General features: G+C 50.4%; 8 protein-coding genes across 8 annotated transcripts; 2 read left to right on the top strand and 6 right to left on the bottom strand.

The window, feature by feature from the left end:
* Positions 1 to 697: 697 nt before the first annotated feature.
* Positions 698 to 4674, top strand: KRP23_14843 (uncharacterized protein; the record flags this gene model as incomplete). The annotated part of the gene is made up of 3 exons (XM_067885715.1): positions 698 to 970; positions 1039 to 1526; positions 1596 to 4674. 3 exons carry the CDS (start codon positions 698 to 700, stop codon positions 4672 to 4674), a joined length of 3840 nt encoding a protein of 1279 aa, XP_067736999.1.
* Positions 4675 to 4714: 40 nt separating this feature from the next.
* Positions 4715 to 6309, bottom strand: KRP23_14842 (putative MFS-type transporter C09D4.1; the record flags this gene model as incomplete). Its single annotated transcript, XM_067885712.1, has 4 exons — positions 4715 to 4811; positions 4881 to 5986; positions 6045 to 6211; positions 6279 to 6309. The coding sequence occupies 4 exons, from the start codon at positions 6307 to 6309 to the stop codon at positions 4715 to 4717; spliced, it is 1401 nt and encodes a 466-aa protein (XP_067736998.1).
* A 207-nt stretch (positions 6310 to 6516) lies between these two features.
* Positions 6517 to 8129, bottom strand: KRP23_14841 (Solute carrier family 49 member A3; the record flags this gene model as incomplete). Its single annotated transcript, XM_067885711.1, has 4 exons — positions 6517 to 6607; positions 6684 to 7792; positions 7863 to 8026; positions 8093 to 8129. 4 exons carry the CDS (start codon positions 8127 to 8129, stop codon positions 6517 to 6519), a joined length of 1401 nt encoding a protein of 466 aa, XP_067736997.1.
* Positions 8130 to 8338: 209 nt separating this feature from the next.
* Positions 8339 to 9961, bottom strand: KRP23_14840 (Solute carrier family 49 member A3; the record flags this gene model as incomplete). The annotated part of the gene is made up of 4 exons (XM_067885710.1): positions 8339 to 8435; positions 8501 to 9609; positions 9672 to 9856; positions 9916 to 9961. The coding sequence occupies 4 exons, from the start codon at positions 9959 to 9961 to the stop codon at positions 8339 to 8341; spliced, it is 1437 nt and encodes a 478-aa protein (XP_067736996.1).
* Positions 9962 to 10163: 202 nt separating this feature from the next.
* On the bottom strand, positions 10164 to 11599 carry KRP23_14839 (Solute carrier family 49 member A3; the record flags this gene model as incomplete). Its single annotated transcript, XM_067885709.1, has 3 exons — positions 10164 to 10269; positions 10357 to 11465; positions 11531 to 11599. 3 exons carry the CDS (start codon positions 11597 to 11599, stop codon positions 10164 to 10166), a joined length of 1284 nt encoding a protein of 427 aa, XP_067736995.1.
* Positions 11600 to 14218: 2619 nt separating this feature from the next.
* On the top strand, positions 14219 to 15532 carry KRP23_14838 (uncharacterized protein; the record flags this gene model as incomplete). Its single annotated transcript, XM_067885708.1, has 3 exons — positions 14219 to 14650; positions 14719 to 15063; positions 15134 to 15532. 3 exons carry the CDS (start codon positions 14219 to 14221, stop codon positions 15530 to 15532), a joined length of 1176 nt encoding a protein of 391 aa, XP_067736994.1.
* Positions 15533 to 16181: 649 nt separating this feature from the next.
* On the bottom strand, positions 16182 to 17582 carry KRP23_14837 (uncharacterized protein; the record flags this gene model as incomplete). Its single annotated transcript, XM_067885707.1, has 3 exons — positions 16182 to 16610; positions 16688 to 17068; positions 17130 to 17582. The coding sequence occupies 3 exons, from the start codon at positions 17580 to 17582 to the stop codon at positions 16182 to 16184; spliced, it is 1263 nt and encodes a 420-aa protein (XP_067736993.1).
* A 259-nt stretch (positions 17583 to 17841) lies between these two features.
* KRP23_14836 (uncharacterized protein) lies at positions 17842 to 18721 on the bottom strand (the record flags this gene model as incomplete). Its single annotated transcript, XM_067885706.1, has 3 exons — positions 17842 to 18243; positions 18305 to 18622; positions 18695 to 18721. 3 exons carry the CDS (start codon positions 18719 to 18721, stop codon positions 17842 to 17844), a joined length of 747 nt encoding a protein of 248 aa, XP_067736992.1.
* Between the last annotated feature and the right edge of the window lie 2210 nt (positions 18722 to 20931).

Here is a 20931-nt window from a genome sequence, read left to right as displayed (position 1 = left end):
GAACCAAGTGTCGTCCACGACTTGTTCCGGATCGCAAGTGCCACGAATGTGGTGGTGCTGCCAGACATCCCCATGCCGTTCTCATTCCGAGCCAAGTACTTCGCGCTATTGGTTGGAAACGTAGCAAGCGTGATTCTCTTCGAGTACGTCGTCGTTCTGGGCCCTGTTAGAAACTTCCTGCGCAAAAAGTACCACAAAGCCGGCCTGGTCATGCGTAAGTAAGCGCTACATGTCGTGTTGTTTGTCTCCTATATATATTGGACCGAGTTTATCTTCGTCAACCGGAAGTTATTTTTCTCTTGATAAGAATAACAAGTCCGTCTAGCTTCTTTTCCTGACCTGGTAGCCTCATCTTCCATTGAAAGTCTTAACGTGACTTCAGTCTATCAACAACCTGCTATCTCCACGCGTATGTAAACCGGCAGTCGAAGGTGTGTAGCTTGATGGACAGTTGGCTCGTTGTTCTGCTTTTGAGTGCTAGTCCTGTGTGTAGATGTGCGATTCTCGTATCGAAGCCGCGTTCAAGAGACTGTCGAATCGTTACGGGGAGGGAAGACCGTCTTCTTCCTCTGCAACAGGTCAATTCAAACGACGCACACTGTCTTCGTCAAGTTTGAGTTTGCCATCTCGAAAACACGTCGCAATAGATCGCACCGCGTCTCGCTCGTCATCTCAGGAGCGCAGGTTAAACGATAGCATGTCTGGAAGACCTCGAGGGATTCTAAAGAAGACACAGTCTCCTGTCGCGAGCTCAAGCTGGGACAGCAAAAGCTCGCGCGAATCACCGGACCAATGGTTCCAGCGCATTATGCACGTGAAGAAGTTGTCGCCACTGGATTTGTGCGAAGTTTTCTCCTACGGTGACGCGAGAAAACACCCCTTGGTGCCCTTGAGTCATGTGTGCGAGGTTCTGTTTGATCTGGACCCGGACTCAGCCAATGGTGCAGACCCTGTCACTGACGAGATGGAGGTACGAACCTTACGAAGTCAAATCCAAACTCTGAAGGTTCTTTCCACTAATGTTGATGCTGCTATCAGGACGTTTTGTACCAGTTCGCTACAGATCGAGGAGGTGAACTGATGGTCAACATAAGAGAAGCCCTCCGATCTCTCGATATCTGGCAGTCTCGAGCTGTTGCTGCATCTGCGCAGGCGGATCCATCAAAATTGACCTCTGATCCCCAATCGAAGGCGGTCATCCTCGAATCAAAGAACAGAAAACTGATGGGCGTCATTTCAAGCTTGCAGGACGCCAATCTGCGACTTAGTAGGCAGCTGGACTCTGTTAAACTCGCAGTTAGCCCAAAATCATCGGATGAATCGGTTCCTCGTGCTTGGTCGCCAGGAAGTCGAGCAGTAATGAAGTCGTCAAGTGTCAAAGTTTCGCCAGTGAAATTCAAAACTAAGCCCCCAACTAAAGCGACAGCTATTCCATCATCAGGCAAAGCATCGACATCTAGCTCCAAGTTGCAGATCGTCAATCTTCACGAACAGGAACTGGTTGAAATTGCCAGCAAGTTGCAATTGTAAGTACATTTGACTAGGTGGTAAATCTCGGATACCGTATGATTAATTGTAGTTCATCTGACACGCAGCTCCGGTGTGAAGCATTTGGAGGAACTACTGAAAGAAGGAGACGCCGAATCAACAGGATTTGTGCGCTTGAAGCAGTTGTCCTACCTGCTAGCAGACCAGTTCCAACTAGATATCAGCGAGGTACGCCTAATCGAGGTGTGTATGGGGATGAACTTCAATTCAAGTGCTCAGCTGGACTACCAGGAGTTTGTAGACGTGCTGTCGGACATTCTCATTTACGCACTGCCTGATATCCGTGAGTCAGCCAAGCGAACGTCACTCGTTTCGCTGGATAAATACTTGCAGAGTGGATTCCCACCTGGACGTAAAGGTACTCGTCAGCTTCTTGACGCGCTTTGCTCGAAATATGACGTGAACGGTGACCAGTGTATCTCAGTTGGAGAGTTGGTTCGTGTATTTCACAAGGATTTGGTAAAGCGCCACGCACTCGAGTTGCCCTTTCCACTTGAAGAGCATGAAACTATTCAACTCGCTCATCCTTTTCTTCAGCGCAACGAAAAAGACAAAACTACTGAAGGGTTTTTATCGTACCCGGAGCTTCTGGACGCAATTTTCGGCCCATTTCCGCAAGATTTCAATCCAGGAATGAACGGAGCGAAACCTTTCAAACGAGCGCTGAGGTGGGAGTTTTGGCGCAGCATTTATATGAATTTGTGCGCTGGTGATACACGCACAGAGGAAAAGGTGTTGACCCAGCTTACCAAGATTCTAACAAAAGTGGACCCGAAGCTAACGTACACGCTCTCAACGAGACACTTTCAGCGGATATTTGAGCGTCATATTTCTTCAGAGGACCTGGAAGTGATCATGAAAGTACTGGCAGTACCAGAAGATGCGACAGAATCCGATGGTAACCCAACGTGTCCGTTGTTGAGGTATGATGTGCTGCTCAAGTTGATTTTTGGGTCTCCGGAGCTGAACGATGAGCACTTTTTCGATAGTTACATCCGGCGTAACCTTCTTCAAGAGCAAGAGCGGCTCCAATCCTACGCGTCGGAGCTGGTGGCAACAACTGGAGCAGCTCATAGACTTTCGATTCGAGATTTCTACGATACGTTTGTCGTTGAGGCAGAGGCGTATCCGTTGTCGGTGTGTGCTCTGCTGTTTCTTTTCTCAAGTGTCAGTTCCAGCCATGACGGAACTGTTGATGCGAAAGCTCTGAAAGACTATTTGTCGAGACGGTGTTGGAGAACGCAAACACATCATGAGCGTAGTAAAGCTTCCGCTGGTGATACTGAGGACGTCGATAGCAGCTCTTCACCAACAGATTTCGCGTCGATCAAGAAACTCCTCGCCAAATGCTGCGATGCGTATGACTTACAGCGCGTGGTAGATGACCATTCAAACAAAACAAAAGGGTGGATATCTCAAACCAATTTACTGAAAGAACTGACCAACATGCTGCGGGAGCTGGGAGTTGCTGGAGTGCAACAAGACATGCTGAAGCAGTTCGTACAAAGCATCACAAACAGTAACGAATCTGCCACAAAACAGACCGCAAAGCCTCCGACGCGAGATGCACTTCCCTGTGACACATTCTTTGACGCTTTGTTTGACTGGGACACTCTAATTCAGGGTCTGAGACTACCACACTCTTTGGTGGAGATCAAAAAGGTTTTCGAGACGTTTGACTGGGATGGCATGGGCTCGATTCGGTGTGAGGACTGGAACAAAGCGTATCGGCTTATCTGCCGTGATCATCAAAGCATGGCAGGATGGAAAATCCGTGTACTCCACCGGCGATTTCCAGATAATTCCAGGGAGCGAGAACGCGATAGCTCAATTGATTTTGCGCGCTTGCTCGTGTACTTGCTAGCGTATCAGCAAGGACAGGAGAGAAAGAGCCTTCAAGATCGAGTCCTGGAACACTTCCAGCTGAAGTTCACTACGGGCATGTCACCTTCCGAGATGGAGAGACTGTTTCGAGCTCTGGACACGGACAACAAAGGACACTTCAATGCAGCAGACTTGAAGGCCTATTTTACCAAGGAATTCTTGCGAAATACAAAATCCGACGGAGCGGAGAACAGAGATACTGAGCTGCTAAAGAGCTCAGATGCACTAGCAGCAGTGATGCACCTTCTTGCTGGTGACAATGGGGATAACCTCCATCAGAAAACCACTAGCAGTAGCTCTGGATCACCCACTGTGGTGACTCGGGAGCGTTTTCTAGCGATCGGAAACTCGTTTAGCACGACTAAAGCCACTTTATCACCGCGTTCAAAGTCAACAAATATGCCAACTGGAAGCACAGCTCGAAGTGCTCCTACGAGTAAGCGTGCCCATGACGCGTCGCCTACCGATGGAGATTGCAGCACAATATCCAGTCTTCGCGTCCTTGAAATCACGATTTTGGAGATAGCTAGCGAGTTCGCTAATCTGAAGGGGAACATCTTGCCAACGCGAGCTTTTCAATATCTATCACATGGACCTTCAGCTACGGACAATACAAGAACGAATCGTCCGAGCTCACCTCTTCGACGTTCGACTTCCAGCAGCCCTACTAATAGAGGTACGGGCTTATCAGTGACCACCCGAAATCAACAACGCATTTTGGAAGCCTCGACACTTGATCCTTTGACGCCGACCAAACTCAAGGAGCTCCTTCAGGTTCACCACAAAGTGGACGTGTCAACTCATCTCATCAGCCAGTTTTTCCTCCACATTGGCTCGCCGTCCAAGCACTTCCTCGACTTGGCGCCCTTCTCTCAGTGGGTAGCTCCTCTATCCGTCGAGTTGCAAGCCAAAGTTCGAGGCGTCGTGAGGCAAATGATTGTGAAAGGCAAAGGCGGTGGTGGGAAACTGGACCTGGACAGATTCCTTGCCCAGCTTCAGCGGCGACTGCAAGACTCGCCGCAGTACATGGCCAGCTCCGAAAATTCACCACTGCAGCTCGTTTCAATGCCATTGTTGCTGTCGAAGCTGCACCAACTCAACATTCCTCTGCACAAACAGGAACTGGTGGCACTGCTTCGGCATTTTGGAATGGAGGGAGATCTCGAGGCTGTGGACTATGCGCTGCTTCTCCAGCGCTTGTACGAACTCAACTCATCGCCATCGATAGTTAAAGACGCGTAGGGCCTCGTGAATAATATTTTACAAAAGACAATCGAGTCAATTACGGGTCTTGAGGCAAATTAGAAAAAAAACCGTGATCTTCGCTGCTCGGAAGGATGATCTTCGATTCATGAGCGTATCGTTTGAGTTCGCCATCACTACAATTTCGCAAGAAAGTTAACAAACAGGTGTGCTGGGAAGTTAAACAAACGAAGAACAAACCGTACAAGAAGCAGAAAATCATGAACGTAGTCATCGTCATGAGCACGAGGATCCACTCGGGGCTTGAGTAGATATACGTCGAGGTTTCGTTGCCAGTTGCGCTCAGGTGCTTCTGCAAGAGCGCACTTAGTGACGGCACCACTATCGCAGACAAGAAGTTCCCGCAGAGCTGTTGGAGAGCTGCTACGGTGGCTGCACTAGTGGGGTAGGCGCACTCCACACCGAGCTCGAGCGAAATTGGCTGCACGGGACCGAGCACGAACCCGAGAAACAGCAAACTGAGCAGCGTGGCGTGAATCTCGACCTTTGGGACGAGGCGGAACAGGGCAATCCCCACGGCCATCAGCAGCAAACAAAGCAGCAATGCCAGCTTGTGGCAGCGCCTTTTGTCCACGTAATGACTGATCACTTGGCTGCCCACGAGCGAGCTGATGATGAACACTGCTCCGAAAACTCCAATCTGCGCTGTGGAAAAGTTCGCAGCGCTCAGAAACTTGGTCAGCAGTGCACACATAGCGTTCAGAACACATTCCGCCAAGGAGAAAGCCACGACTGTGTGCCAGAAGCCGGAGTGCGAGAAGGCACTTGTCCATTGGCTCCAGTCGTAGTCATCTCCCAGGTGCGACTTGGGAGAGCGGTCGGCGTTAGATTTCTTTGGGAACGACCGAAAGAAAACGAGAGCAAGTACCCAAATGCCACCAGCTTCCAGTGCCAGGTACAAGTTGTAGTCTGGCACTTCGTCGCTCGAAAACACAAGAAAGGGAGCAGTAAGATACACCAGTGCAGTCCCCAGAGCGTTTGCGTTCACAGCAATGCTAGTAGCGGTTGCCCGCATGGATAATGGGAACCAATTCGCAGATAAAACAGCGACCGAATTCACCATAAAAGGCATCGCGAACGACGCGAGCAGTTGGCCCAGCAGCGTCATGTAAACTTCCTTAAGGGGGTCGAACGCGCACGCAAAGTAGCGCAAACTCGCCCCAAGTGCTTGGAGGAGGCCTCCGAGCAGAACGCCGAACCTCAAGCCTTGCTTGTCGATGATCCAGGAGCCGAGGAAGGAGCAAGGGATATACGAGATGAAGTAGATTGTGATAAGGTGCTCCGAGCGAATCTGTGCACACCAGAAAACCAAGTCACGTGGGGTGCTGCACTCAAGTGAGTTCACTCACCCGTTGCTTCCATCGCTGCTCGACGATGCTGTCGATCGGGGCGTACGAATAGCAAATGGCTTGGTTCGTGGCGCTGAGCACCGACAAGATCGCAAGCATGAACCACTTCGCGTTGGAGCTGTTTGGGGGAGGCTTTTCGGGCTCTTTCGGTAGCAGCGCGCTGTGTGCTACAGCAGCAGATGGCACATTAGGACTCGTGGGAGTGAAACAAAGCAGTAAACACGAGCTTGGTACATTGGCCTCCTTTGCTTGTCGACGCGGTCATTTTGGACGCCGAAGTTGAAATGAGACCATCATGCCCGACTCAAGAGATCTGTTTTTATCCGACCTTTCAGACGCAACAATGGCCACACGTTGGGTATCCTTGGATCGCAGTGTGGACGTTTTGATAAAGAAGCCGAAATCGATTTGAAAGTCGTAGACCACATTTCTAGTTATGTTTCTTGGACGACGCATTTTGACTAGAACGCTATCAAGACAAACTAACTACCAGAGTGTCTGAATCGCGTGGACGAGGTAGGACGGTCTTGGACTCGTGGGCGTATCGTTTGTATGCTCCGTTGCTACAATGATAGAAGACAACAGAAGTTAGTACGGGATCAATGAGGGTCAATGAGTTGGCTGCAATCCAAGACGCACTAGAAACAGAACACGATGAGCGACGCTGTCGTCATGAACACCATGATCCACTCGGGACTCGCGTAGAAATACCTGGGCGGCACGTGTCCAGTCTCGTCCACGTGCGTTCTCCGCAGCACGCTCAGTCCAGGTACCATGACCGCCGACAAGAAGTTTCCGCAGAGCTGTTGAAGAGCTGCAACGGTAGCTTCACTGGTAGGATAGGCGCATTCCACTCCAAGCTCCAGAACAATCGGCTGAAGAGGCCCGAGAACAGCGCCGAGTAAGAGCAGGCACATCAGTGTGGCGTCTACTTCTTGCTTGGGGGCCAGTCGGAATGCGGCAAGTCCGATGGCTGTAAACAGTAGGCAAACCTGCAGCGCTCTCTTGTGGTTCCTCTTGTTGTCGACGTACTGACTGATAACCTGACCTCCAACGAGCGAGCTCACGATGAAGGTCGCTCCAACAAGGCCAATCTCGGCTTTGGAAAAGTGAGCCACACTCAGAAACTTGCCCAGCAGCGCGCTCATGGCATTGAGTACGCACTCAGCCAGGGAAAACACCACCACCGTGTGCCAGAAGCCGCTGTGCGTGAAGGCTCTCGTCCATTGGCTCCAGTCGTACTCGTCCCGAAGGTGCACGTCCGAGACAATGGATTGAGCTCCGACACATCTCGGGAACGACCGGAAGAAAAAGTAGGCGACGACCCACGAGGCAACCGCCACCAAAGCCACGTACAAATTCCAGTCGGGAACGTCGTCGACAGACAGTACGACGAAAGGTGCAGTCAGGTACACGAAGGCAGTTCCCATGGCGTTGGCGTTGACTGCCACACTAGTCGACGTCGTTCGCAAGGAAGTTGAGAACCAGTTCGCAGACAGCAGTGGTGGCGAGTTGACCATAAATGGCATTGCGAACGACGCGAGGACCTGCCCCAACAGAGTCACGTACATCTCACCCGTTGGTCCCAAGTAGCAGGCCAAGTAACGCAACGTGGCTCCCAGAGCTTGTAAGAAGCCACCGAGTAGCATGCCATAGCGCAGTCCTCTCTGGTCCATGACCCACGAGCCAATAAACGAGCACGGGATGTACGAGATGAAGTAGACCGTGATGAGTTCTTCCGAGTGCAGCTGCAGACAATTTAAACACTTTGGTTAACCACTCTTGAAGTTGTAAAACTGCAAGAAGTGCGTCACGTACGTGTTGACTCCATCGATCTTCGACGATGCTGGCAATGGGTGCGTACGAGTAGCAAATGGCCTGGTTCGTGGCGGTGAGCACCGACAGAATGGCCAACATGAGCCATTTCTGTTGTGAGTTGCGGCGCAGCGTCACGTTCTGGCGGTCTAGCACCGAGCCGTATCCTGCTGTAGATTGAAACGTCACCTCCACGTTAGCCAGTTATCACCACCGCACTTACAGCGTTAAACCTTTGAATTCCATCTCTTCGTGCACCAATGCCGTCATTTTTACTTGAGCAAATTCTAGCGTGACTTCTACCTGGACCGTTGGCTGTCAAGGGACGTCCACCAATAGGGTGCATCTATGCGACATGTGGAGATGGACCTTCGTCTAGTCGTAGCGCTCAGATGGATACATTCTGTGAACCACTTCAAGCTGAAAATGAAACGTGTAACATCAATTTAACCGGTTAAGGAGCGGGGAAACTTCAAAAACTAGGACGTCGGGTCACTGACGATTCGAACTCGGTCCTGACTGCTGCGAGGAAGGATGATCTTGGACTCGTGGGCGTATCGCTTGTGCTTGCCATTACTACGGGCGATAACGACAGGTTAGAGACCATCAAGTAGCTACTTCGGTGGAGTGTGCAAACGTACAAGAAGCAGAAGACGATGAACGTCACGGCCGTCAGCAGCACCAGAATCCACTCTGGACTGGTGAAGAAATTGGTGGGCGATATGCTGCTCGTTGCGTCGAGTCGAGTTCGTTGCAGCGCACTCAGCCCTGGTACGGCGATCGCCGAGAGGATATTGCCACTGAGCTGTTGGAGCGCTGTAACGGTCGCTTCACTCGTCGGGTGAGCACATTCCACTCCGAGTTCCAGCACGATTGGTTGCAGAGGTCCAAGGACAGCTCCAAGCGACAGTAAACTGATCAGCGTGGCACTCACGTCCACCTTGGGCACGAGTCGAAACGCGGCGATCCCAGTTCCAGTAAGGAACAAACAGACCTGCATTGCTGTTTTATGACTCCGCCGTTTGTCCACGTAGTGACCGACACACTGACCTCCGATGAGAGACGTCATGATGAACGCGGCCCCGACGATGCCAACCTGCTCTTGGGAAAAGTCGGTAGCAGCGAGAAACTTGCCCAGCAACGCACTGATCGAGTTGAAAATGCACTCGGCCACGGAAAACGCCACGACGGTATGCCAGAATCCACTATGACTGAAAGCACTCGCCCACTGTCCCCAGTCGTAGTCGTCTCGTAGATGTGAGCTGGGTGTTGTCGCCTGAGTATTCCCTGCTCGTGGAAATGACTGGAAACACAGGACAGCAACGACGGAGGAACTGACCGCAGCCACCGCAACGTACAGATTCCAGTCTGGGACTTCTTCACTCGATCGTACAATGAATGGAGCCGCGAGGTACACGAGTGCAGTACCGAAATTGTTGGCGTTGAGTCCGATACTAGTAGATGTCGCTCGCATTGACGGCGGAAACCAATTGGCGGAGAGTACGGCCGGCGAGTTTACCACGAACGGCATGGCAAGCGACGCCAGGATTTGTCCAAACAGCGTCACGTACGCCTCCTCTGCTGTATCTAAAGAGCAGGCATAGTACCGCAAACTTGCACCAACTGCCTGCAGAACCCCACCCAGCACGATACCGAATCGTAGTCCTTCCCGGTCCATGATCCACGAGCCTAGGAACGAGCCGGGGATGTACAAGATGAAGAAAACTGTGATAAGGTGCTCCGAGTGCATCTACAGACAGCAAAACACCAGTGAGATACCAATCTGGCGGCATATTCTGGAGAGACACGTACATGTTGTTGCCAACGAGCCTCCACGATACTGTCGATGGGTGCGTACGAGTAGCAAATTGCTTGGTTGACAGCGCTGAGTGTCGACAAAATGGCCAGCATGAGCCATTTCTGGTAGAATTGGCTGGGTGACGTCGGTGGTGCCTTCTTCTGGTGGCCATTTTTCCGTAGTAAAGTACCATATCCGTCTGCAAATAGTCCTCAAGTTAGAGCACGACATGGAGAATTCTGCAGCTTGGAATTCTACCTTTGGCGTCAATCGCTTCGTGCGCCAACGTTGTCATCGTCCTCATGACCCAGAACTTTGACTCGCGGGCGATGGATCTCGATGAGATGGCGTCTATTCAGATCCTCTAGTGACCGCACATTTTCCTGTCTAGGGATGTCTTTGTTTGTCTTGGGTATGATCAAGTTTTGTAGTGTTTTAATTTGTTACTTAGCAAAGGGCCACGTGTAGGGGAGCAGAAGGTCGTTTTAGTGGTAAGTGGACACTGCTTAGAAGAAGCTGCCAGTGTTTCTGGACGTCCTGCCGACAATCACGTGGCCTTTCGACCGAGACTTCTTCGCTAGCTCGTGGGCTAATCGCTTGTATGTCCCATTACTGCGGTAACAGGTAAAAGTTAGTAGAAAATCACACAAGACCTCCATTGCAGTTGGCAACATAGTAATAACCAGGTGCAGAACGTACAAAAAGCAGAATATGATGAACGTCGCTGTCGTCATGAAGACCATCACCCACTCGGGGCTAGCGTAAAAGTACTTTGGCGGCACGTGTCCTGTCGAGTCCACGTGAGTTCTTCTAAGCGCACTCAGGCCGGGAACAACGATAGCGGACAAGAAGTTCCCACAAAGCTGCTGTAGCGCTGCGACGGTAGCTTCACTTGTCGGATACGCGCACTCGACCCCCAGCTCCAGCACAATTGGCTGAAGAGGACCTAGAACTGCGCCGAGGAAGAGCAAACTCACTAACGTTGCGTGTGCGTTGACCTTGGGCACGAGTCGGAACGACGCGATCGCTACAGCAGTCAACAGGAGGCAGAGTTGCAAGGCAGTCTTGTGGTTTCGCTTCTTGTCGACGTATTGGCTGATAACCTGGCCGCCGACCAGGGAACTCACGATAAAACTTGCTCCAACGAGACCAATTTGAGCTTTGGAAAAGTGGGCGACGCTGAGGAACTTGCCCAACAACGCGCACATGGCGTTGAGAATGCACTCAGCGACGGAAAAGGCTGCAACTGTGTGCCAAAACCCATCGTGTGTGAACGCAGTTGCCCACTGAGTCCAGTCATACTCGTCACGGAGCTGTACATCGGATACAATCGACTGCGCCACACCCGTCCTCGGAAAGGATCGGAAGCAAAAGAAGGCAAGGACCCACGAGCCAATGGCAAGAAGCGCCACGTACAAATTCCAGTACGGAACCTGGTCACTGGAAAGCACAATGAATGGCGCTGTAAGATACACGAACGCCGTCCCCATAGCATTCGCGTTTACAGCAACACTAGTGGATGTCGCACGCATTGATGGCGGGAACCAGTTCGCCGACAGCACTGCGGGTGAGTTCACCATAAACGGCATTGCGGTAGACGCTAGAATCTGGCCCAGAAGCGTCACGTAAGCCTCTCCAGCTGGTTCAAACGCACAGGCAAAGTATCGTAAGCTTGCGCCTGAGGCTTGCAACAATCCTCCTAGTAGAACGCCATAGCGCAAGCCTTTCTTGTCCATGATCCAAGAACCGATAAAAGAGCACGGGATGTACGCAATGAAGTAGACCGTGATCAATTCCGTTGAGTGGATCTGTTCACCATGGAAAAGTGAGTTTTTATCAGGAACCCTACTAGCACAAACCCGCCGCTACTTACGCGTTCCTCCCAGCGCTTTTCCACAATACTAGCGATGGGTGCGTACGAGTAACAAATGCTCTGGTTCATGGCTGTGAGGGCGGACAGGATTGCGAGCATGATCCATTTTTGATACCAGTTCTGGCGCGAGACTGTCGTTTTCTTCTGCCCTAAGAAGGTGCCATAGTCTGCCAGTGACGCCATTTGTACGAGTTCACACTGCGAAAGTGAGCGACCAATCCCTTTATGAAGCTAGCTGCAACAACCACAAGTTTACCTCCACTTTCCATGTCTTCGTATATTATCGTAGACATTTTGTCGGGTGATCTTGATGGCGATGCGCGTGTCAGAAACTCGGCGCCTTGTAGCGCGAGCATCTCGCTGCGATTCAGAAGAAAGTCAACTGACAAATGCTTCTCAGCCTATAAATGCTCTGGAGTGATCGATTTCATGCTGATTGCACTTGCTGAGACCGACGGAGGTTTCGAAACTTCCATTGACGTTGCTTGGTTCTAAAATAGTAAAAAAAGGTAACACTGCGCGCGATGCAGCCTTCGTCATGGACGTACATTCGACAATGCTTCGCCAATTTGCCGGTGACGCACCTGAACGGAAGTGGTGACACGTTTAGCACAACCCAATGTGCAACTCACCGATCGAAGCCAGTCATCCTCCTAGTTTTGGTTGAATGTCCAGCCAAGATGAAGTGACCCACTTTCCAGTCACTTGGAAGATCGGGTGAGGCAGCCTTGCCTGCTGGAGTACCCGTTATTGTTTCTTAAGGTTGTGCGGGGCCTAGAAAGCTGAATTTATTCAAAGTCTGCTATAGAACATGACACGGTTCTTCCGGCTTGGAGAATTCCACAGTTTGTACTGGTCTCAAGCACTCGGAGACCAAGGCTTCTTTGTTGATCGTGAAAGCTGCTCCTATGATGAAGGGTCAAGCTAATGTAACATCTCAACCAAGTCAGTTCGGTCCATACTTGCGCACTTCAACCAAAAAAGCAAGATTGAGTCAAACAAATCCGTACCACCAACGAATTTGCAGTCGTTCCGCTCACGTTTGTTTCGTAAGCTCCCGAGATTCCTTTTACTGATAAACACATAGTGTGCAGCTGCTGGCCTCGTTCAGGTGAGGACGCAATAAAGCACATTGCAAGTTGCTCGTACCGAGGTGAGAAACGTTTTCGCGAACTGCATTCGACAGACCCGACAGGAAGCATTTACTGTAACCTGACGAGCTAGCGATTATCTGGCAATAAGTGACTCTGAGTTGCACCCAGCCATTAGCACGTTAGGGCGGCAGGTATGGATGAATTCGGCGGGACAAGCGACAAGTTTTGTGATCGAGTGCTGGAATTGACGTTAGTTTTGCTTGTCATACTCGATAGGTAAACTCCTGATGGGAGTGTATAGTCTCAAGTCACGGCTACTAATCAACTTCTCCACCACCAGCCATCCCTTGTGATTTGTCACCCACTTCCTCCTTCACACAGCAAAATCTGCGCTGGTTTCCGCGCGAGCAAGACCTCCACATCGAGAAACCATGAGCAATAGCACACTGTTCCCTCCGAACTTCCAGTTCTTCAGCGACAAAATCATTCGCGACGTGATTCAGCGCAATCACCACGCTCAAGACACCTCTTTTCTTCAATCGGGTTAGTGCTTTCCCAAGGTCTACCAGTTGAAACACCGAGACCTGACCAAGTAGTGAAGCCAAATTCGCTTGGATCTCTGGCTTTCCATACCAGTATCGCTGGCCACAAACGTTCGCTCCCAGACGCGATGAAGGAAAAAGTGACTCACCCGACGGCGAAGAAGCTGAGGACGGCTGCGTTAACGGACGAGTTAGATAGCAAGGTAGCTGCTGAGGTCGAGGTCGAGCTTCGACGACAGCGCCATCGGGTGAATCAAGCGTGGTACAAGATGAAGCAGCGCCAACGTGTTGCTGGCGTGGAAGATGTCGTCAAAGCCTGGAAGGAAGAGATCCAGGAACTCGAACGACAGCAGTGTGTCATTTCCAAACTTCCGAGAAATATGACGGCTTGGGGAGTTGCCGCCGAGTATTTCCGCCTCTTTCGCCACGGCGTCAAAGCTTCAAGTTCCAGCCAGTACCAAGCTCAATGGGATTTTTTGCAAACTACAATGGCGACAACGTGACGGATAGCCAGGGGTTTGGCATTGCAGCACTGATGGAGACTCTGGAACTCGAGACATTGCGCTACGGAAACCTGGAGGTGCTGCCTCTGCGCATGGAAAACGGACCTGGGGACTCGCTGGTCGCAACAACTCAATGTTCCTTCACTATTACAGAGAGCACACTGCGCTACGGATTCCCTCAATTATCTTCGGACTCGAAGAAGGGAATCCTCGTCAACAAGGTATTTGGCAAGCAGATTGTTATGCGTGGATCCGTGCATTTTGAGCTGAATAGTGCAAGCGGCTGGGTAGATCGACTCCATCAGAAGGCTGATCTTCTGACGCCGTTGCTTGATGTATTGGGCAATGTGGAGGACGTCTCGCGGGTATTCGACAATGCCGAACTAACTCGAGATGGCTTAGTGATGAGAAGATGTGCTCGGCTTAATTAGTTGAGAGAAATATATGTCTTTATGTTGCAATTGTGGATCTCCTGAATGCAGGTCATACGTGCTGAGAATGATTGCTTTTGCTTTACCGCCTACGAGTCACATTCGTGGATTTGCAGTTATGAACGCAGAGCTGCAGTTCACAGTGCCCGAAGAGTCCCAGGCCGTGTTGCAAGACGTTTTAGCCTTCATTGACACGTACCAGAGTCAAAATCTCGGCAGCGGAGACCGTGGGAAGAAGCGACGGCACAACATTTATTCCCCAGACTATGAGCGGCAGAGACGAGAACGCAAGAAACTGGAGCGAGAATCTCTTCGTATGCAAGTGGCACAATACGAAACGCAGTTGGAGCTACTGCGTCTTCAAAAGCCCAGCAGTTCGAGTCCGGGGACTGATTCCAAGTGGGGGTGGGTGCGCCTAGCAACTCAAGAGGAGGATAAGCGACGCCAGGCTGAAGAACTCAATGGAGAACTCAGAGCGATGGTGGCTCAACAGCTCAACACAACGCATGCGATTCAAAGTTTACTAGCCCAAAAAACAGTGTTGGCGGAGGTGAGTGTTGACTTCGCACGCAACAAAACTTCCTGCGTTTTGACTGATAGTACTGTGTGTTTTGACAGCAAATCCAGTCCGTTATGGCTTGTTACGTGCCTTACGCACAACCAAAGTCATTGGGATCATTCTCCAGTGTTGATGCGATCGGTGCGTACCTCAAGGGGATCTTTGGCCAACTTCGAGATTCAGCAGACGACGTGTTTTCGGCTCCCTTGTTCGATGCGAATTCGATGGGTGCTTTCATGTGCTCGGCAAATGTGAAGCCTCTCGACCCAGTTGCTGGACCCTGTATCGAGATTCTTAGCGCGATGCCGTTACCACGCAGCTCCGAGACTACTGCGTCGATGTTGTGGAAGATGCTTCTTGGCAAAGAGGTTTTTGGACCGGATTCTGGCTGCTACACGATGAAGGTAGGAGTTTGCATTGACGTCCTGAGAAGTTGCACAATTATTAATAACGTTGGATTTGATGCTTGTATAGGCCACACAGAGTACGCAATCATCGGCAGAGTTTGGGTACTCCGTGAACTTTGATCCAAACTCGTCGGGAGCTCTTGAAGGCGTCACGCTGATGGAGAAAATTGACGATGACAACCGCACCGTTCTCGTTTGGACGTCGATGATGACGGACCCGGATGGAAAGCCCTGTTTCAGGTCGCAGGGATGGATCTCTGTCATGGGCCTGCCTTGTAACCCACAAACTGAGTCTGTGGTTCGAATGTGTAGCCGGGTTTCAGGTAAGCAATTTGGAGTCCCATGCGACAGCACCGAGGTGGACTTTGTCGTCGCTAGGAAAAGTCAATTCCTTGCCAAATCAAGGCAGGAGCGCGTCCAGCTGAGGATAATAGAACACGCAGAGCTCGAGGTCTCAACTGAGTGAACTAGGCACGCACAACTACGTGGTACTCAAGCAATGAATCCATATCGAAGTTGCAACCTCAAGAAGTTCAAAATATACTACTTGAAGTGCGAGTCACAACCAGCATTTTTCAGCTTCACATTGCATTGTCAGTATTCGCTCTCTTACTTTATTGACACCATCGTCATCTTATTGTGTACTGAAGTAGTTGCAGCTCCAATTCCGAGATCTGCGCTTGTAGCACTTCATATTGTTTGCCTTTCTGTTACCGCTTCAGCTCGCGAAGTACGCTGGCCCCTCTTCTTGCATTTGGTCCCGTCGTGGTTCGATCTTGATAAATTGGTGAGTTAGACGCCTTTGTTCGGTGTTTAGATACAGGAAGTATGTATTGTTCGGTCCTGAAAATCTCAGGACGTCGTGAGTAACCGTGCTTCGCAGAGATCTCGTTTCGTTTCAAACACCATGTAGACGAGCCCACGCCGTGATAATCTGCGCTTAGACCGTAACCATAATTATGAGAGAGCGATATTGTCTCCTGCAGGGTCTTAGAAGCGTTTAGGAGTATAGAATTTGCCAAAAGCCATCAAGAATCGCGCACCTGCAGGCATCGCATTAATTTGTCTTGATAATTATTTGGAGTACTTGGCAGTGCGCTGCCTTGCTGTTTCAGCTACACTAAAAAGCTCGCCAAATCCTCTCGCCCGGTTTCAATGAGCATTTTTTTCTGGAGCAAGTGGTTTTTCGCCTTCATTTTCGCGCCAATTGCGCCAAGAGCGTGGTTACGAACTTGATCAATATGTTCTCCATCTAAATAGGAGCACCCTTGGGCCTTTTGTGCGCTGAGACGATAGTTTACGCGAATTACAGACTCGTCAGTGGACGACGGGGCTGAGCGAGCAGCAGCCGTCCATGAGCCCTCTCGAAAGGATATTTTGCCACTGCGATGGAAGGAGATTGCAGCCCAAATGATGAGCTCGCAGTCGTCCTCGCTGTGCCTGCGTAGTAGTCCAAAACCATCCAAACATTCGTTCATTCTTGACCCTCCAAGATCGACTGTAAACTCCTTTTCGATTTCTCCAGCCGTATTGGTTCTTTTTGCCTACAGGAGCATCAGAAAAATAGCGTTTGAGTTACATACAGCCAGCAACGATTAGAAAGAGAAGTCAATGTTCGTACCCGTGTCCTACGGATTTTCAAGCTTGCTTGGGCAGAGTCCGGCATGGAGAAAATAGAGGATAGTAGCTCTCTAGCCGATTCCAAACTGCAATTGAGCGGCGTCTCCGACGTTAACTCGGTATTCGGTCCTGTCTTAGGATCCAGCCGGACATTATAGTGGCAAGCCAGCGACGGCAACGTAGCCGTCGCTCCCGTCAAAGGGTTTACCATAGCCTTAGCTTCATAGTACATTTTATCCATCGTCGCAAGAATCTCTCTCCTCACCGCAGCAGGGTCACTCTGCAGCACTGCGGGACTGCGGGACACAACATTCGAGTGTTTACTCTGCGAAGAGCCCAACACCGTTGAACTGGCCAACATTGAGCTGGTCAACGATACCGTCTGATCAAGTAAAAAACAGTTAATACCCTGTTCGTATCAGTCTGCATCGATTGACCTGTACCTCCATCGACTGCCTCTTGTGCAGCACGGACTTGAGACTCTTGGACCATTTCATTTCGGCCTCCACCGCCTTCCGTAGCGATTTATTCAGAATTTCCGCCTCCAGTCTCTCCTGCATCACCTCTGGCGTGACACAACTGGATTCCCGCATTTCCGCCAATGTATCGCCACTGGCAGCACTTGCACCGCTTTCTCTCAGTTGCGCTAAATAGTTTTCCATCCGCTGCGCTTGCATTTTTAATTGCTGTCGCTCCTCCTTGAGCCTCTGGCGTCGTCGAAAATCCCGTTCTCGATTCTGTTCCTGTCGAGTTCTTTTACTGCGACTGGAGCCGCGTCCAGTCGATTTTTCACGCGGATTATCGGATAAAAGCGGGGTTTCGTGGAATGCGTCGATCATGGCCAGAGCCTCCTGCACCGTGGCCTGGGAGTCCTCCTCCATCAACACGAAGCTCATTTTGGGTCGAAAATGACCAGGTGGAGCCAGTCTTTTTTGCGTTGGTCCACCAGGTTATGTGGCGTACAGTATAAGGGCGGTTTGGAATTAAGTTTGTACTCGTATTGTTGTATTAACGAATACCGCTAAACCGTAAAGTTGGATATAACAGCGCTTTTACCGTGGGTTACCCCATCCTGACGTACTTTTCATGGTGTTGTTGTTGAATGAACAAAGGAAATGAAGCACGGGGTCATCTTTATGCAAGTCAAGTGCGGTTCTAGGAAATTAGCAAGCTCTGCTCGACGCCCTGCAACACCGACTCGAAGCTCATTTGTTTCTGGCGAGCCAGCAACTCATTCAGTCGATCCACGAATTGCTGTCGGTTGGGCAAGTTACACTCGACGTTAACTGACAGGCCCATACACACTTTCACCACGCACATACCGGGTGCAAGCTCACTTAGGACCAGCCAGTTCTTCTCTACCATGTGGACACCATCGACCGCCATTCCGAACGCTTCCAAAAACCGACTTTGCCCCGAAACCACAATCACTTCACGGCTCAGATCGATGTTCCTGTTGCCTGCGTACCGGAACTGAATTTTCACCGGACTGCCGTATTCTTCAAGTTCCAAAGTGAACGCCTGCAGTATTGCAGTCTTTTTGGCCTCCTCGTGTGGCTTCGACAAGAAAGAGGTATAAGTAAAGTGTAAGCCTTGCAATTCGTCATAGACACTGTACCTGTTCACGCTCGGCTTCATTCTCGACGTAATTTTTGGTCATTTCATACCAGAAGGCTTCTCCGACAACCTTGTAGTCGAATGGGATGACTCGACAGTTGAGTACCTCGATATATGTTGAAGTCTCCGAGGTCGAGTTCATATTGGTCTGGGAAAACGGTGATGTGATGGCACAAAGTCCATTTGAGAGCAGCACATGATCGGTCTCATCTTTCAACTGTCCTAGCCCACCTTGCAGACACTTCATTGTTATTAACGCATCTTCATCAGCGTCGAAGGAGGAATTGACGTAGTATCTTGCATTAAACCGGATGGATGTCTGAGTGGCAACAAATAAAAAGGTGAGAGAAATGCATTATTCGGCGAAGAAATATTAGGCCAGTATCGTTACCTTCACTCGCTCCTGCATTCGAAACATCTTTTTGAGCGTCTCGATCGTTGCAACTTGACTCTTGTAGAGATGACGAAGATTCCGATTATCGCTTTCAGATTCTCTTCGGAGTCGTCGACACCGTTCTGCTAGATCTCTCCACACTTCGAAACGCATGGCGTCGCGTTGCCTATGCCCGTGATGCATTTGCATGATCTGTGTTGCGGACGCGATGATACCGTTTCCATTGTCTTCACGGTCAGCTTCTTGTTGGTGTTTCTTCATCTGAGCGACGCGTTGCTGCAGGACTTCTGCTTCGGCACGGAGCTGTAGAATCTCCACTCGCTGTCGATCTCGCGAGCGATTCCTTTTTGGCTTCGTCAACTTGGTCGTTCGATTTGTATTCTCTTTTCGGGACTCTGCGGTGGTATGCATTACAGAGACATCATTCTCGCCATGCTCGAGAGCACTTGGTGGTAGCACAAAATCCTGCCAACCGTGATTAACTGGGTCTTCTAGTGGAGGATTCGCTCTGAACAGGCTTGAACTACTCTCGTATGAGCTCAGCGAACTCTCGTCGCTATAGTTTCCTGAGGAAGCACTGGTTAAATCGGGGCCACACTCATCTATAAAGGCCAGCGCCGCCTCCAGCGTCTCAGATGCTTCTCCATCGACCGCGTTCAGGTACATTGGTCTTCGATAAACGACAAATGAGCAACACGAGTAGAGACTCTGCCGTAGAGATGCCTCTGAAATGATAGGGAGTACCTATTGGGCACCACCTGGCAGGTCCTTAGTGTGATCATCAGCTGCTTTGTGTGACAAACCATACTGCACAGGCTCCAGGTGCTGTACGTGCACACAGTGATGACGAGGTTTCGGGTGAGTCCGGCTCGTATTCGTACAAACTTGAACAAGCAAAATTGAGATAAAAATATTTGTCATGAAGATGAAGAATGTCGACCCGTTGGCGATTCAGTGGATGCGTGAGGATGTGATTGGCGCCGTACTGCAGCGCTCCAGACCCACGTACCAAAATCTCGCAGAAGAACCGGCTAAAAAATCGGTCCAAGTCCATCCAGAATCACGAATAACGAACCGAAACACGAGACACAAAGTAGCAGGCCGGTCAAAGATGAAAACACGGCACGAACGCGGCTTAGTGAACCAGGCAGAATCCGACGAAAGACGTTCATCGCTATTAATAACTCCAGACCCGAGTCCAGCAACTGCAACAAGAAATTCAGCAATCACTCGACCACACCCTTAGTGTAAAATCATCACGTGTTTTGTGTGACAAACCATACAGCACAGACTCCAGGTTATGTACATGCACGCAGTGATGACGTGGTTTGGTCTGGTTTAGTATAAGTGTTGAGTCCAGCTCGCCTGTATGTCGAGCAAACCTGTACAAGTACAAGCAAAATAGAGATCAAAAACATTAGTCATTGTGCTCAATTCCACGCAAGCCGACATGAAGATGAAGAATATCAACCCGTTGGTGATTCAGTCGATGAGCGAGGACGTGATTGGCGTTGTCCTGCAGCGCTCAAGGCCCACGTACCAAAACTTCGCAGAAGATCCGGCTGGAGAATCGGTCCAAGTCCATCTAGAATCACAGTTCGCTGGGATTGATGAACTGGACCACGAGGCACAAAGGACCAGATCGGCCAAAGATGAAACTGCGGCACGAGTAAAACGTCGCGAACGCGGCAGAGTGAACCAGGCTCGATTCAGAATCCGACGAAAGACATTCATCGTGAACCTCGAGACCAGAGTTCAGCTACTGAAACAAGAAATTCAGCAATTGCAACGCGGACACGATCAAATTGTGGTTGGGGCCCCCACTAAGAGAACCCTGTGGGTTGTTGCGGTGGAATACTTTCACATCTTTCGACATGGGCTGCACACTGCTGAGGGTGTGCACGATCTCGACATAGATTTCCTGCGTTCTTCTTTGGCATCAAACATGACAACTGGTACATCCACGGGACTTGCTGTGCATTTGAGATGTTGGAGAGTCTTTACGGGTTGCTTCCCAGACATTCGCGTGGAGCTCAAACAACTGGGGTTGCGTACGGAAACCTCCCTCCTCGCGGCAACGACCACCACTATCACGATCACAGCGGACTCACTGAGGGTCTTGTTTCCTCATCTAGTTTACGCGCCGAATTATACTCGGTGCTCTGAGCTTGTCGCGAAATTGCAAGGCCAGTGTCTCGTCATACAAGGATCAGTGCGCTTCGATTGGGACAAGG

Source organism: Phytophthora ramorum (assembly GCF_020800215.1).
Source record: "Phytophthora ramorum isolate Pr-102 chromosome Unknown Phyram_PR-102_s0023, whole genome shotgun sequence".
Classification (NCBI taxonomy): Eukaryota; Oomycota; class Peronosporomycetes; order Peronosporales; family Peronosporaceae; genus Phytophthora; species Phytophthora ramorum.
Note: the sequence above shows the minus strand (reverse complement) of the source record. Positions and strands in the feature narration are given on the sequence as shown.